Here is a 15,399-nt window from a genome sequence, read left to right as displayed (position 1 = left end):
ATTCCACAGACCTTTGGAACTATTTTCATATTTTTTTATTTCGGAGTGAAAATACGTTTTTTTCGTTTAAATAATTAGTTTATTTAATTTATTTTTGTATACTGTATATTCTTAAATATTTGACTATCTGGATTATTTATATGTTTTCTGTAAAGTTCATTTTTTTTATTAACTGATTTTATTAAACCGTCCGTCATCCAACTATTCCTTTTAACTTCACATCTTTTTTTCTTTACTCCCTTAGTATTTTTACTAATTACTGAAATGAGCGTATTGGTAAAATTATTTACTATATCATCAACATTATCCATATTTAAAACTTGCTCCCAATTCTGCAAACTGAGATCTTTTTTTATATTGTCATAATTTATTATTTTGATGACATTTTTCTTAAAACCCATTTTGGTCTTTTCAAAAGCAATACTGATAAAAATAGCCTTATGATCAGTTATTAGAAGATCCAAAACAGCTGATAAAATATTATTTACCATTTGCGAGTTACTTTTTACAAAAATATGATCAATACAGCTATAAGAATCTCCTTGAATTCTAGTATTTTTATTTATCACAGATATAAAATTATATTCACTTAGAATACTTAAATATTCAGAAGACTCAGGGGTCATGTTCTTAATGTTAATGTTAATATCTCCCAAAAGTACATGTAGGTCTGGATCCCGCGTATGAAAAAAAGTTGATTAATAGCAAGCTGAAAATTTGTTAATAGCTTAAGGGTGTCTAGTCGGATAAACTTTGATATATGGGAACACTGGAACAGGGGCAATTTTAATTGTGGAACAGGTTAAAAAATTGGAACGGTCAGACCACAAAAACGGCACTTTTATTTTGTCCGACAGAATAGACTTAAACTCTCAGAACAGAGATTAAACTCTCATGCAATAATCAGACTGCTATTTATCACCTGTCATAATTCCTGTCATTTGACATATTCTACATGTTCCACTCATTAAAACGGCCATTTGGTGATAAATAGCAGTCTGATTTTTGCATGAGAGTTTAATCTCTGTTCGGAGAGTTTAAGTCTGTTCTGTCGGACAAAATACATGTGCCGTTTTCGTGGTCTGACCGTTCCAATTTTTTAACCTGTTCCACAATTAAAACTTCCCCTGTTCCAGTGTTCCCATATATCAAAGTTTGTCCGAGTAGACACCCTTAAGCTATTAACCAATTGTCAGCTTGCTATTAATCAACTTTTTTTTCATACTCGGGATCCAGACCTAATGGTATATACAAGCAAAACTTTTAGTATTATTTAAATAATCATTCAGACAAACACAAAAGTCATTTTCATTAGCTAATGGTGGTCACACTTATGGATTACACTTATTATTGTGTTTTAATTATTTTGACCAATTTCAGTTATCTCTACTAATGCCTTACATACAGCAACACTTACAATTCTAGAGGTATATCTTAACCCTTAAGATCCTGAATTAATCTATTTAGAAATTTTTTTTTATTTTGATGTATTCAGGAGAAGGTTTAACACAAAATACATACATTTTTTTCTTAACTATTTTTGATTTTTTAGAAAATTGCCGTTACATATATGTAAGGCTAGGAAGATATAGGAGCAAAAATATTTAAAATATTTCCGATTATAAATTTCAAAATAACAAACAAATTCAAAACTAGATAAATGAAAAATCATAATCAAGTTATTGTAGATGAAAATCTATGTTGCACTTGATGCACACTCCCACATTGCACTTGCAACCCATGGCACGCACATATGAACTACAGCATTCATCTGCAAAAGTCTCCTTTTCTTATCTGGAATATAGGTCAGGAATTAGCTCTTCTTAGCTCTTGTTTACTATTTTTAATTTCTTCTACGATTATATTCTCACTCTGTTTAGCCATTTTATGTGTGAATAAATCAAAAATATATGTGGATTTAAACCTATTTTATTTGTTAATTGTGGTGGAATTATTTAGGCTGTACGTAAATAAACAATGTTTTTTAAAATGGCTTCTACTCACCGCCTGGAGTTTAAATACGATTTTGACAAATTAATAGCAATTTAACAAGCACTCACACTACTAAAACACTACATTTAACACTCACACTACTAAAACAGTCACTTGTGAACACTATGCACTAGGTGAAGCTATTTTTTTTTGTTGCAAAATCTGGTATTTGATGTTAATCTACAAGAAAAATTCTAGAGCTGTTATCTATCCAACACATTCCACCATTCCATTCCACCTAAACTATGAAACCAAATTTTTTCAAAAATAAGAACTTCGAACTGGTCAAACATACAGATTATATAAACAATAAATATTTAAAATAAATGGTAAAGCGCTAACGATAAATTTTTTTGGGGTGCGAAATAGGGGCAGATTTTCACGATTTTGTTTACCAAAAAAAGGGGTCAACTTTATTTGAGCGTAACTCATATAGTTTTGGTGCTAGAAACTTTAATAAAAAATAAAAATAAGGCTTTTTTTGAAACATTTAAAAAAAGTTTTAATTAGTTTTTCCCGAAAAGTGCTTCATTGTTTGGTTATTCCAGGTTGAAATATATTCGATTTGGAATTAGACGAATAAGAATAATTTTTCATGAGCTTCAACTGTGCTTTTACTGTGTCGACAGACTTCATGAATAAGTACACCATTTTTTTGTATCTTATAACTACATTTTTGCTACAAATATTTTTTCGATATCTAATATTTAATTCGATAAATACTTATTTTTGAGTTTTTTGCGAAAAACCCGTCTGAAAACGTTGTTTTTTTTTTTGTTAAAAAATAAACATTTTCATTCGCAAATGACTTGAAAAGTATTAACATAGATAAAGAAACTCTATAGAACAAAAGTTGTTTACTAGTCAATTTATGCATTTCCGGACTAAACGTACCTATGTTTTTCACCCCAAGGAGGGGTGTCACCCCCTCCTGGGGCTCCAACTTTGAAGTGGAGTGTACTAGAACTTAAATCCAAATTGTCAAGAAAATACGTCCGTCGTGACGTTGATAATTTCACTCCAAAACTGTCATTTACTGAAACTTCATTTTCAATACTGCACTGCTTAAAAAACGTATGTATGCAGATAATATAACAACACATTTTTACATATATTAGACGGCAAGATGGGGCCCTTGACATATTGGGGCCCCCATAAGCTTGGTAAGCTTAGGGCGTGGGGTCTCTGTTACGCCTCTGGATAATTGTATCGAAATACTAAACGTAGGTAAAGATTAAAGAGAAAATCCATTTCTAGATTTAGAAATATTGTTCTAAAATTCGCCAAATTGCAATTCTCAAATCTTTCAATAGTCACATACAAAGCATTATAGTTTATTGTCGTCACCATAACAGTTCGTGCGACCGGAAAGGACTAAGTTTCTAGATATGAGATGATTCATTTACCGAATTCGCCTATTTAGAAATTTACGTTTTTAAATTAAAACACACAAAGTAAAATCATATACCTATAACAGATTTTTACATAATATCAGACGACAAGATGGGCCCCTGATCGATTGGGGCCCCCCGCAAGCTTCACGCTGCGGGGGTCTCTGTTACGCCCCTGGTTTTGCTCTTAATATACGACAAGCTCTTCTCAGGTAGTCCATTTCAACCGTGTCAAATTTTTTCTTTCTTTTTGCTGTCATTTGCCAACATTCTGCTTCATATATGTAAGAATGGGCTCTACAATTACTTTGTAGATTGTCATTTAAGTTTTCAAAGTAGCTCTAATGGACCAAAGTATCGAATTCAGAATTTGAACACTCTTCCTGCCTTGTTGCACTCTATAATCGATATCTTGTTCCGTTGTTCCTTTATTGCAGATAATGCTTCCCAAATATTTGTATTCGTAGCAGATTTTCATTCGTCTACGCATATATTCGTTTTTTGGCATATTCATACTCATCCCGCATTTTTTCACAATTTTGTAATTAAAATTTCAGTTTTAACTCAAATATTTGACATTTTAATTTCAAATATTTTGAAATTTTTGGAAATTATAAATATTATTTCGAATCTAAATTTTCTGTATAAAATCAAAATAATATTTAAAAAACAAATCAGCTATTCAGATTTGAGATGATAAATAAAAATATTGCAATATTTTTGTGATCATCGATCATTGCAATATTTTGGCATCATAAGCACACTTTACAGCTTACGTTTATTTACAAAAAAACAAATAGGGGAACAATGCAATGCATTATTTTGGTAAAATCAAACAAAAATTTAAAGGCGAATAAGTTTATGTAAATAAAAACACTTCAAAAGAGAGCGTTAAAAGTTATTTATTTTTTCTATAATCACAAACAACGCCTAATTTTACATTTATAATCGTTCGGATTGTATTTTGCAGTATGTAAAATTTAAATGTTTTTTTTTTCTTTAAACACTAAAATCTGCATGAAAGTTTATTAGGGGATATTTTATGTACCGTACGTAAATTACAAATTGAGTAATGCTGATATAAATACTCTCTTACGCAAACGACGTTATGTTGATAGTCTAAGATGAAGATAGTCCGCAAAGATTAGTCCACAGATTTAATATAATAGCAAAATAATTCAATACGACAATTTCATCTCAGAAAACTAAAACCATAGTCATCAGTAAAGATCCAATCAGATATAAAATATAAATTGATGGTACCAGTATTGAACAAGTAATGGAAATAAAATACATACCTTGGAATTACGTTGTCAAGCTACGGAGACCTGTACAATAGTGTACAAAGAAGTGAGAAATCAAGTACAAAAAGCAAATAGACTGGCAGGATGTCTTAATAACACTGTATGGTGAAGCCCATATATTAACACTGAAATAAAGTCAAGAATTTATAAAGCCAGTGTACTAATAATGACATATGCATCAAAAACAAGACCCGATACAGCCACAACACAAAGACTACTGGGAACGGCAGAGATGAGAGTACTGAGAAGAATTACAGGAAATACGTTGAGAGATCGAAAGAGGAGTGAAGGCACTAGAAGGAAAGTGAATGGTTGACCCTTCCCAAATTCTACGCCACTGATGAAACTGCTATTTTAGCATAATTTTTCTATTCAATTCATTTTCTATGCAAATAATATACTCTTCATTCGTAACGATAAAGTCATTAGTTTTCGAGATATTTGAAGTTAAAAATGAAAAGGCACACTTATTTTTGATTAATGTATTGTGCTCCTTCGTTTTTAGCTTCAAATATCTCGAAAACTAATGGCTTTATCGTTACGAATGAAGAGTATGTTTTTTACAAAGTATTGTAAAATCAAAAAATGTAGAATTTGAAAAGGGTCAACCATTCACTTTTCTCCGTTGTACGCCTCTGGTAATAGCCAGAAACGTTTGTTTAACATAATTTAGTAGGGTCTACAGTACCAGCACCACTTACCGAATTTCGTGTTGTTTTCCCATGGCCGTCAGGAAATATTCAAAAATAAATAAAATAAAAGTTTAATTTTGACACCCTGTATTTCAGTTACTATCAGCTTTCGTACTAAGGTAAGTTAGCTTAAATCGACCTATTTTAAGCTAAGGTATCTAAGATTAAGCTATGGCCAATTCTTCACCAAACACCCTGTATAAGTACGATTGCAATGGGTGGTTTTCTTGATAATGATGTCCTTATTTCGTTAGTGGAGACAACACCTGTTTTGTGGAATAAAACTTTAAATACATTTAAGGACAGGAATCTTACTAGGGATGCCTGGAGAGAAGTTTGCTGCGCCCTGAAAAACGATTTTGAGATTATGGAGGATAAAGAAAAAAATTTGATTAGGATTCATTATTATTCAATAACCTCGTGTCACAATAAAGCAACTGATTTTTTGACTGGTAAAAATGCGGTGAGTCTGCAAGCACCTGCTACCAGTCAAATATCGGCCAATTTTATACTGGCCGTCCAAAATCGGTGTGTGTGCAAATAGCGTTAGGCCACTTAAACTCAAATAATATAACGGTGAATATTATAACAAGATTAACAGAAGTATACCAAAACTGTTATAGACCAGGACGTATCTGTAAAAATATACGTACATTTGGATGTTGAGAGGTGACTCATATTTTTTGCAGAAATTGCTTGAAAATAACTCGTATAATAATATTTGAGTTATCCTCCCACTCAAAAAGGTCCGGGACATTGTTTAAATAATCAAAATGTCAAAAAAAGAAGAAAAATTCGATTTTTTTCTTCGTTTTTTGATTATAGCTTTGAAAGTATTCATTTCTGAGAAAAGTTGTATCAACATAAAAGTTGCACAAATAAATTTCCTATAATATCGAATTCATTAAAAATTTTAAAAATTGTCACCCTTGTTGCAAAATAGCAATAATTGCGAAACAACCATACACAACAAGTATTCGAATTTTACATTTTTCAACCATTTATGCTACACTTAGGACCTTCGTATTTTACCCAGAAAAACTTTATAATATAGTAAAACAACACTGTAAATTTAATTAAGATCGGTTTAATAGATTTTGCAAAATAAATTTTGCAATCCAGCTTTCGCAAAAAAAATTCATTTTTTTTAATGTTGCAGGATTGAAAATAAAGCAGCCAGCAAGTTGAATTTTCTTTACATATAGAAGAATACGGCACTTTTCATTTGCAATTTGCAAAATTAAAATCGCTTTACTACCACGGCGTCAGGATTTTTTTTAAATAAACATTAATTTTTGATGCTACGCGCAGGACAGCGGATACATTTGCTCTGATTGGGCATTTCAATGACCTTTGATAATGATTGATAAATTTTAATTTTTAGTAAACTTCGATATAAATAAATAAATTTATTTATTGCAAAATAAAAACACATACTCTGTCCTTTGAAATAACACTTTTTTAGCAAAAACTTTCTTTGATCATATATTTTAACTTAGAGAATAAAAGTTTATTATTTTTAAACATATGCAATTATTTAAACAATATTTCACAAACAATAATCAAATTAGTTTGATTTTTCTGGAATTAAAATATTAAAATACAACAAAATATAGAGTAAGAAAATAATATATTAGATAAATATTGGAAGAAATTTTGGTGGAAATCAACTTGTGTGAATCGAACACCGCTGTCCTGCGCGTAGCACCAAAAATTAATGTTTATTTAAACCTGACGCCGTAATAGTTAATCGATTTTAATTTTGCAAATTGCAAATGAAAGGTACAGTATTCTTCTATATGTAAAAAAATTCAACTTTCTATCTGCTTTATTTTCAGTGATGCAACATTTTGAAAAAATGAATTTTTTTTGCGAAAGCTGGATTGCAAAATTTATTTTGTAAAATCTGTTGAACAGATCTTAATAAAATTTACAGTATTGTTTTAGTATATCATAAAGTTTTTCTGGGTAAAATATGAAGGTTCTAAATCTTTTTTTACGGTTTATTCGCAATTAGTGCTATTTTGCAACAAGGGTAACAATTTTTAAAATCTTTAACTAATCCTGTATTGTACGAAATTTAATTACACAACTTTTATGTCAGTGCAACTTTTCTCAGAAGTGGATACTTTTAAAGTTATAATAAAAAAACAAAGAAAAAATCGAATTTTTTCTTCATTTTTTGACATTTTGATTATTTAAACAATGTTCCGGACCTTTTTGAGTGGGAGGATAACCCAAATATTATTATATGAGTTATTTTCAAGCAATTTCTGCAAATAAAATATGAGTCACCTCTCAACGTCCATCTCAAAACAGATGCGCCCTGAACTATTATAGTTTTGAACGAAGCCATCGAACAGAAGTTTTTTGCTGCAAATGTTATTTTACTAATGCGTTAGTGTAATAGACATTAAAGGATTTAAATGTGTTCTAATACATGTTGGGGAGAGTTTGAGCTTTTCTAACTATTATTTTATGCCCAAAGTTATTAATCATGCATATTTAATCGCTATTAAGTATTTAAATAGACCAGGGAAGTGAGAATTTGAATTGGATCTGTATCCTTTATAAACGTTTTACATATCCTAATATTTCCGGGCTATACAGGAATATACAAAGAATGGGATAGAAATTAACCTAAAAAAAACTGAACAACGGAGGATACAAAAATAAAACAGCTGGAAATAGACGAAGGTAAAAAAATCAAAGGAACAGACAAGTACAAGTATTTAGTTTTCATAATATCAAACAAAGGAACAACTGAAGAAGATATAAAAAATAGACTAGGACAAACAAGGGCCTGCATACGAAAATTGAATCTGGTACTGTGGGGTAAGAACATCATTAAAAAAAGGATTAATATATAAAGAGTTGAAAGACTGATAAGTTTGTACACACTTGAATGAATAAAGGAAATGAAAAGTAGTATGTCAAAGAGTGTAAATAATTTATTTCTTTAGCTGAGCGCTTTGGACAAAAACGTCATCATCGGAGCTAATGGTCAAATAGTAAAAAAGTACCGCCATATTGAGGTGTAATCATTTGCATATTATGAATATAAATATGAATTTTGGTTGAAAATGCTAAGTGCTTTGTCCTCCGTACGTCCCCAAACAGTAAAAAACAGAAAAAACGGCCACATACACGTTGCACAAAGACAAAAAACTTTTTTCATGGTATGGGTGTAGGTATCACCCATCCATTGTTGGCCTAGTAGAGACAGTTGACTGTCAACTGTGCAACGTGTATGTGGCCGTTTTTTCTGTTTTTTACTGTTTGGGGTTGTATGGAGGAAAAAGCACTTAGCATTTTTAACCAAAATTCATATTTATATTCATAATATGCAAATGATTACACCTCAATGTGGCCGTACTTTTTTACTATTTGACCATTAGCTCCGATGATGACCTTTATGTCGAAAGCGCTTAGCTAAAGCAATATATATATAAACACACTTTGACATACTACTTTTTCATTTCCCTTATTCATTTCCTTTATGAATATATAATTCTATGACAAAATGTATCCTCACTTATGGGTGTGAAAATTGGATAATAAATAAGAAAACCACAAACAAAATAAGACCAACAGAGATGGAATTCCTAAGGAGAAGTTGCAGAGTAACAAGAAAAGATAGAATAAATAACATAGAGGTTAAGAAAAGACAGGGAAAAACTCAGATATAATAGACTACATAGAACAGAAGAGATTAACCTGGTACGGACATATCAAAAGACTAGATCGAAAACGTTGAATAAACAGAATAACAGAGTTGATCCCGATAAGAAGAAGGAAGAGAGGCAGACCCCGAAAATCTTTTAGAGATGAAGTAGACGAAGCAAATGAAAAGAAGAAATCTGCATCAGGAGGGGACTAGCAAAACAGAAAGAACTGAAGAGAACGGTCGAGTGAAGGTATTCAGTGAAAACTGAGGAAATCCTTTGTATATAATATTATTCTACTTATGTTGTCTATATAGACTTATGTTGTCCTTTCTCCCTTGCTTCTTTCAGATATTCAGATATATATATATATATATATATATATATATATATATATATATATATATATATATATATATATATATATATATATATATTCTTTTATCTAATATTCCTCTCTAGAAGTGTTCATTTATAAATATGTTCCTCCCCTTCAATTATTTTGTTTGTTTCACATAGTGATGTAAAATTTCCGGGAAGATTCAAACGCCGGAAACTTTCCGGGAATATTGGAAACTTTCGGAAACTTATGGAAATATTGTATTTTTTCTTGTTAATCTATTTTATGTATGTTGTATGTCTATTGTATGTTAGTTCTTGTTGTTTTTGGGATGGTTAGTTAATATTTTGTCTATACACTGCTTAGCTAATACATATATGCTCTTTACCAGTGATGCTTTATCCTGTTAAAAGAATCAAGTAAGTTTGCAGCATAGTGCACAGGCTTCACTGCCATTTTTTCTAATTTAGATATAAGCATTCCTTTTCCTCGGGCTTACTGATTGGAAGAAATGGAATATTCTCGGTAAAAATATTTGCTGTGTCCTTAAATGCCTCGACAACCGGGGATATTTTAAACATATTGCCTTCCAATAAAGTAATCCATTTTACAATTATTATTGGTGTTAGCACAACTGCTACTTTTTGCAACTTTATTCAAAATATTTCATCATCCAGACAGTTTTATTTAAAATTCCGTGAAAATTTTAAATTTTCTCCCTCTATGACCATAAGCATTTGTAAAGCACTTCCAAACACACTAAGGCTATTTTACAATTAAGGATTGAACCCGATCTAGTGTTTACAGGAAGTTTTAATGATATAACTTTATTGTAGTTTTGAAGCTAGTTTGTATTAAATCGGACAAGAGATATGTGGTAATTAGTTACCTTTTTAACAATTTCTTTACAACATGCCTCAACATTTTTAAGATAATGTAGGTTCATCAAATCAGTAAATTGAATGTATGATAAACACAGGAATATTCTTCAATAAAATTATATTTGTCTTTTATCGATCATTTTGCCTTTGGCAAAATGATCCATTGGTGCTGCATTGCAGTGGCGGCTCGTACCACTTTAAGAAGGTAGTGCCACAACTCGGGCAGCCGCCAAAATTTTTAGTGACGGATTCACGATATTGTCAAAACAAGGTATACTGACAACAAAAACTAAAACAAAATATGCGCGGATACTTTTATCTTATGTACATATCTTAAGTTTATTGATCTGAGGTGCCAAGCAATTGTCCAACATTGATCAATACAGTTCCGTAAATTAATTAATAATAAAAACCTCTTAACCTACCACCAGCATTTACTGCTGATAGTGCTTGAAAATGGTTATTACGATTTAGTCTCTATTTACCAATTTATAAAAGTAATACTATTTCATTATTCACAAACATGCACAAATTTTTGTAATGTCACTTTTAAAGTTTACGATATATGACGTTCATTCTTCTATTTTTTGGTGCAAAGTTTTCAATGACTTTATAATTAAAATTATCAATACAATTTACAAAATGCTTTTCTGCAGATAGCATACCTAAAGCACTAGGTTTCGATGTAAACATCGAAAAACAGCGTTCTGCTTCAGATGTTGATATAGGAATGGTAACTAAAATACTTAAAAGTTTAATAGTTTCTTCAAATGTGCTTTTTAAACCTTCCCTCTACAATAAAACCGATAGCGAAACAGCCCCAGAGGTAGTACTTAATTCGTCTCGCTAATACAGTACCTTCTTCTAATTAAATTTTAAACCGAGTTTTGCTTAAAAATTAAAATTGTCTCCATGTTTCATTAAGAAATGATTCGGAGAACTGATGCGTATAAGCAGAAAACTTCTCCGGCATAAATAAATTAGAAGCAACTAAATGTCCGGAGAAGGTAGGCCATTGAAAGATCTGGTACTTTGAATAATATGAACCTTTAAGTCGTTGTCTAATTCGGCGCTAAAATTGAACAGCTCCTTAAATATGCCTCTATTTTCTGAATTTTCTTTTTCGTCGTGACCTCTTAAAGCTAACTCGAAAGCTCCACAACACCTTTTAACATTTGTAGTTTTTTTTCTAGCGAGAAACCACCAAAAAATTTTTAAAAATACTAATCTTTATTGTCAATTAATAAATTAAACTTAAGAAATAATCAAAATATTATCAAAATACTCACGATCATGATGCACTAAAAGTTTAATTATAAATACAAAAACTTTTTAACGGAAAATATACATAATAAAAGCGACAAACCAGCACGTAAAGAAACTCAAAATAAATAGACCTGGCTTCATACCCTCGTGCCTGGCACAGAGATTCTAATGTTAAGGTATACTAATAGTCCAATATAGCTCTTTCTCTGTCACTTACATAGAATGCTCGTAAAATCTTTCTCTCTTTATTCGTGCCAGTACTGACTTCGGCGCGAAGGAGATTCTCATGTCGAATAATCTCCGCTGTCGGCAGGGATTGTATTGCGCCCATAGTTGCCATATTTTATATAATTTATGAAGATCAAAAGAAATACACACAAAAAAATTAACAGGAATTAAAAAGTTTTGAAGATAAAAATATGTTTATGGATAGTTAGTAAGGTAGTGCCCTGGCTCTATGGCACTACCTCACGGGCCGCCACTGCTGCATTGTCTGTAACAATCCCACAAAATGTTTCTGGGCCGACTTCCTTTATATTATATTATTTATTATTTCTTGTGAAAGATATTCAGCTGTGTGCCTTTCACAATCTGTAAAAAGTGTTAAGTATACACATTACTGGTTTAGGTGTTGTCAAAGCAGTGTTTAGACACCGCTATAAATCACAGCAATTTATCGATATCAATCGAGTTGTTTCAATTTATCGCTGAGTGTAAACTGTACATTGCAGCGATTTATCGGAATTGGGGGATTGGAGTTGGTATCGGATTGCATCAATTTATTGTAACGATCGAGTTGTTTCAGTTTATAAGGCAGCGTTTAGACACAGCGATAAATCCGTGCAATTTATCGGTATCAATCGAGTTGTTTCAATTTATCGTTGTGTGTAAACGGTACAGCGCAGCGATTTTTCGGGATTGGAATTGGATTGGAGTTGATACCTATCGGATTGCATCAATTTATTGTAACGATAGAGTTGTTTAAGTTTATAATCAATCGCGACAATATATCGCAGCTTCTAAACAGCTTTATAAAAATCAATAAGTCGTAGCAATTTATCGTCACAATACATTGCTCGCATGTATTGCGGCCTCTAAACGCCACTAAAGTTGACCAGCCATCACACTGAATGCCTAATGTAATGTAAATGCTTTATATTCTCAAAAGTTCTCGGAAACATTATGGAAAGTTCTCGGAAATATTCTCGAAAGTCTCGGAAATATTCTCGAGAATTTTTCATTGAAAGTTTCCGGGAATATTCGCGGTCAGGAGAATATTTCCATTTTATATAGGCGAATATTCTCGAAAACTTTCCAATTTTCGCGAATATTCGCTTGGAAATATTCTCGACTCACATCACTAGTTTCACAATTCCTCTTTTTATTATTTCATATTTGAGCTCAACCTTGACAGGTCTGTTTCTTCAGTTTTGATGGTTTCCAATTCTGTACAAATTAATATTTTATCTTCATCACCATTTATTTTCAGGTTTATTCTATTAGTTTTTTTCGTAACTTTGTTCAGTAGAAGTCTGGTATTTTCGTTCTTGTTTTCTTCTATTAAATTTAAATGCCTGCAACCTAAACCTTAACACGTCGATGAATTTTTTTTGGTAGTTGCCAAAAATCACATCAAATTTTGTAAATTACATATCACTGTATAATATCTTGAATATTTTCATCATTACGGAATGACAAATTTTATTTTACCGACACTGTAACTGATTTATTGTCATGGATAATTTGTATTCAAATGAAACCAGTTGAATTGTCGCATTTCCAATGGACGATATCCGAGTCTGTTAACGATTAATTGATTCCTATGTAACAGGTCATTATAGTCTAATAGGTGGTTTACTGCAATTAAATCTAGTATGTAAATTATCATAATTAGAAGAAAAAAGTGTTAATGGGATACATACAAATCTAATAGTTTCATATTATTACAGTGCATAAAGTAAGTAGCATAAAAATAATGCAACTTTAAAAAGAAATCCCACGGAACGTTGGAACGGCGGGCCGAATGAATTAGAAAAATGTAACAGAAAAAGTTAATAATTGAAGACGGGATTAAACGCAACGTGAAATAGCGAAATTTCTATCGAAATTTGTTATTTATTATCGTTAAGCTAATACCAAACCCTAATTTATTCCATCTTTGTCCTAGTTTTATTGTCTTGAGGACCGTGGATCATCTTTCAATGAATTATCGCTAAAATGACACAGTTCAATGAGATTTAACATACAGGTGCTAAAACGTCCCCCTTTCGACTAAGCTAGGGAACTGATACACTATTTTCTTGACAATTTCCAAGTTTATGCTCCGTATAGTAGCAGAGTCTTCACGATGCTGTTGAATAATCGAACCTTGGTCTTACATACTTGTCATCTGACGGGAAGACCACATTTTCCTTAGCATATTGAATGCGTTTTGGGCTGTTACTATTCTTCCTTTTACGTCCTCCTCTGTCCCTCCTTTGTTGTTCAAAATACTGCCCAAGTAGTTAAATTTCTCTACCGTTTTTAATTCCGTGCCTCCCGGTGATATTCCCATATCTCTTGGTGTATTTATTTTCATTATCTTAGTTTTTCTGACATCCATGTTAAGTCTGCCCTTTTAGCGCTGCCTCTGCTACTTTTTTTAGTTTTGCGTTGCATGTGTTGTCCTTTTTCTGTTAAAATTCCAAGTCTGTTTTCCATATGTCCTCTGCGAATTACAAGTCCTCAAGTTGGTTAAATACATTTAATGTTTTTCCGGTATTATAACTAGTAGCCTTGGACATAATGCAGTCGATTACTATCAGGAATAAGGTCGAAGAGAGAACACAGCCTTGCCTTACTCCTGCACCAATATCTATTTGTTCTGTTAACTTCCCATCGTGGACTATGCGTGCTCTGGCCCCTTCGAAAACAGTTTTATAATTCTGATATACTTGAGAGATATTCCGTATTTTTCGAGTAATTTCCATAAAGCTTTTCAATCAACGCGACCAAACGCTTTCTTGAAGTCTATAATGTTCACATATAGCTTATTCTGCCACTCTAATGATTGCTCTATAATCGTTCTCATCGTACAAATGCAGGATCTGCGTGCCCGGAATCTAGCTTGGTTTTCTCTTATAACCTTATCAAATTCCTTCTTTATTCTTTCAAGCGTGATTTGAGCATTTAATAAATTTTACTAACATAATACTTTGTTTACAGTTTCTGAATGGGAGGGAGAAACACTGGAGCTAACGAAAATTTCAAGATTGGATATGGGAGCTTATTTGTGCATTGCTAGTAATGGCGTACCTCCGACAGTCAGCAAAAGAATCAAGGTTAGCGTAGATTGTAAGTATTCATTTTAAAACTACTTCATAGACTTTAGTAGTCCTAGTTTTTATTAAATAGCCTTGTTCTAAATATAATTTTACAAATTCAACAAACCATTATTTTGTTACGTATCAAACTAGAATAAACCTAAAATTAGACTTGAGAATTAGGCTGGCAAGGTGTTATATTTTCTCGACTTTGCTTTAAGAGATAGAAGCATGGACACTTAACGCGTCGACTACTTAAAATTTGGAAGCATTTGAACTATGGGTGTATAGAAAAATACTAAAGATATCATGGACCGAGCATGTAACAAACAACGAAGTCATGAGAAGAGTCAACAAAAGAATGGAAATATTGGAAACCAGCAAGACACGAAAGCTGCAATACCTGAGGCATGTTATGCGTAATGAGAGATACAACATACTTCAATTAATTATACAAGGGAGAATCCAAGGTCAAGAGTAGTGTAGGAAGGAGAAGAATCTCATGGTTGCGTAACTTGAGGGAATGGTAAGGATGCACAGCAACCGAACTACTCAGAGCAGCAGCA

General features: G+C 31.9%; 1 protein-coding gene across 2 annotated transcripts in view; it reads left to right on the top strand.

Moving 5' to 3' along the window:
• LOC114343996 (lachesin-like) overlaps positions 1-15,399 on the top strand; it is a 455,602-nt gene that overhangs the window by 330,585 nt on the left and 109,618 nt on the right. For both annotated transcript variants that reach the window (XM_050641201.1, XM_050641200.1), the window contains exon 6: positions 14,736-14,864. In XM_050641201.1, coding sequence (XP_050497158.1) covers positions 14,736-14,864 — 129 coding nt within the window. The remainder of the gene's footprint in view (positions 1-14,735; positions 14,865-15,399) is intronic.

The sequence above is a fragment of the Diabrotica virgifera genome, chromosome 10 (genome assembly GCF_917563875.1).
Source record: "Diabrotica virgifera virgifera chromosome 10, PGI_DIABVI_V3a".
Classification (NCBI taxonomy): domain Eukaryota; kingdom Metazoa; phylum Arthropoda; class Insecta; order Coleoptera; family Chrysomelidae; genus Diabrotica; species Diabrotica virgifera.
This window is presented reverse-complemented; position numbering and strand designations above follow the sequence as displayed.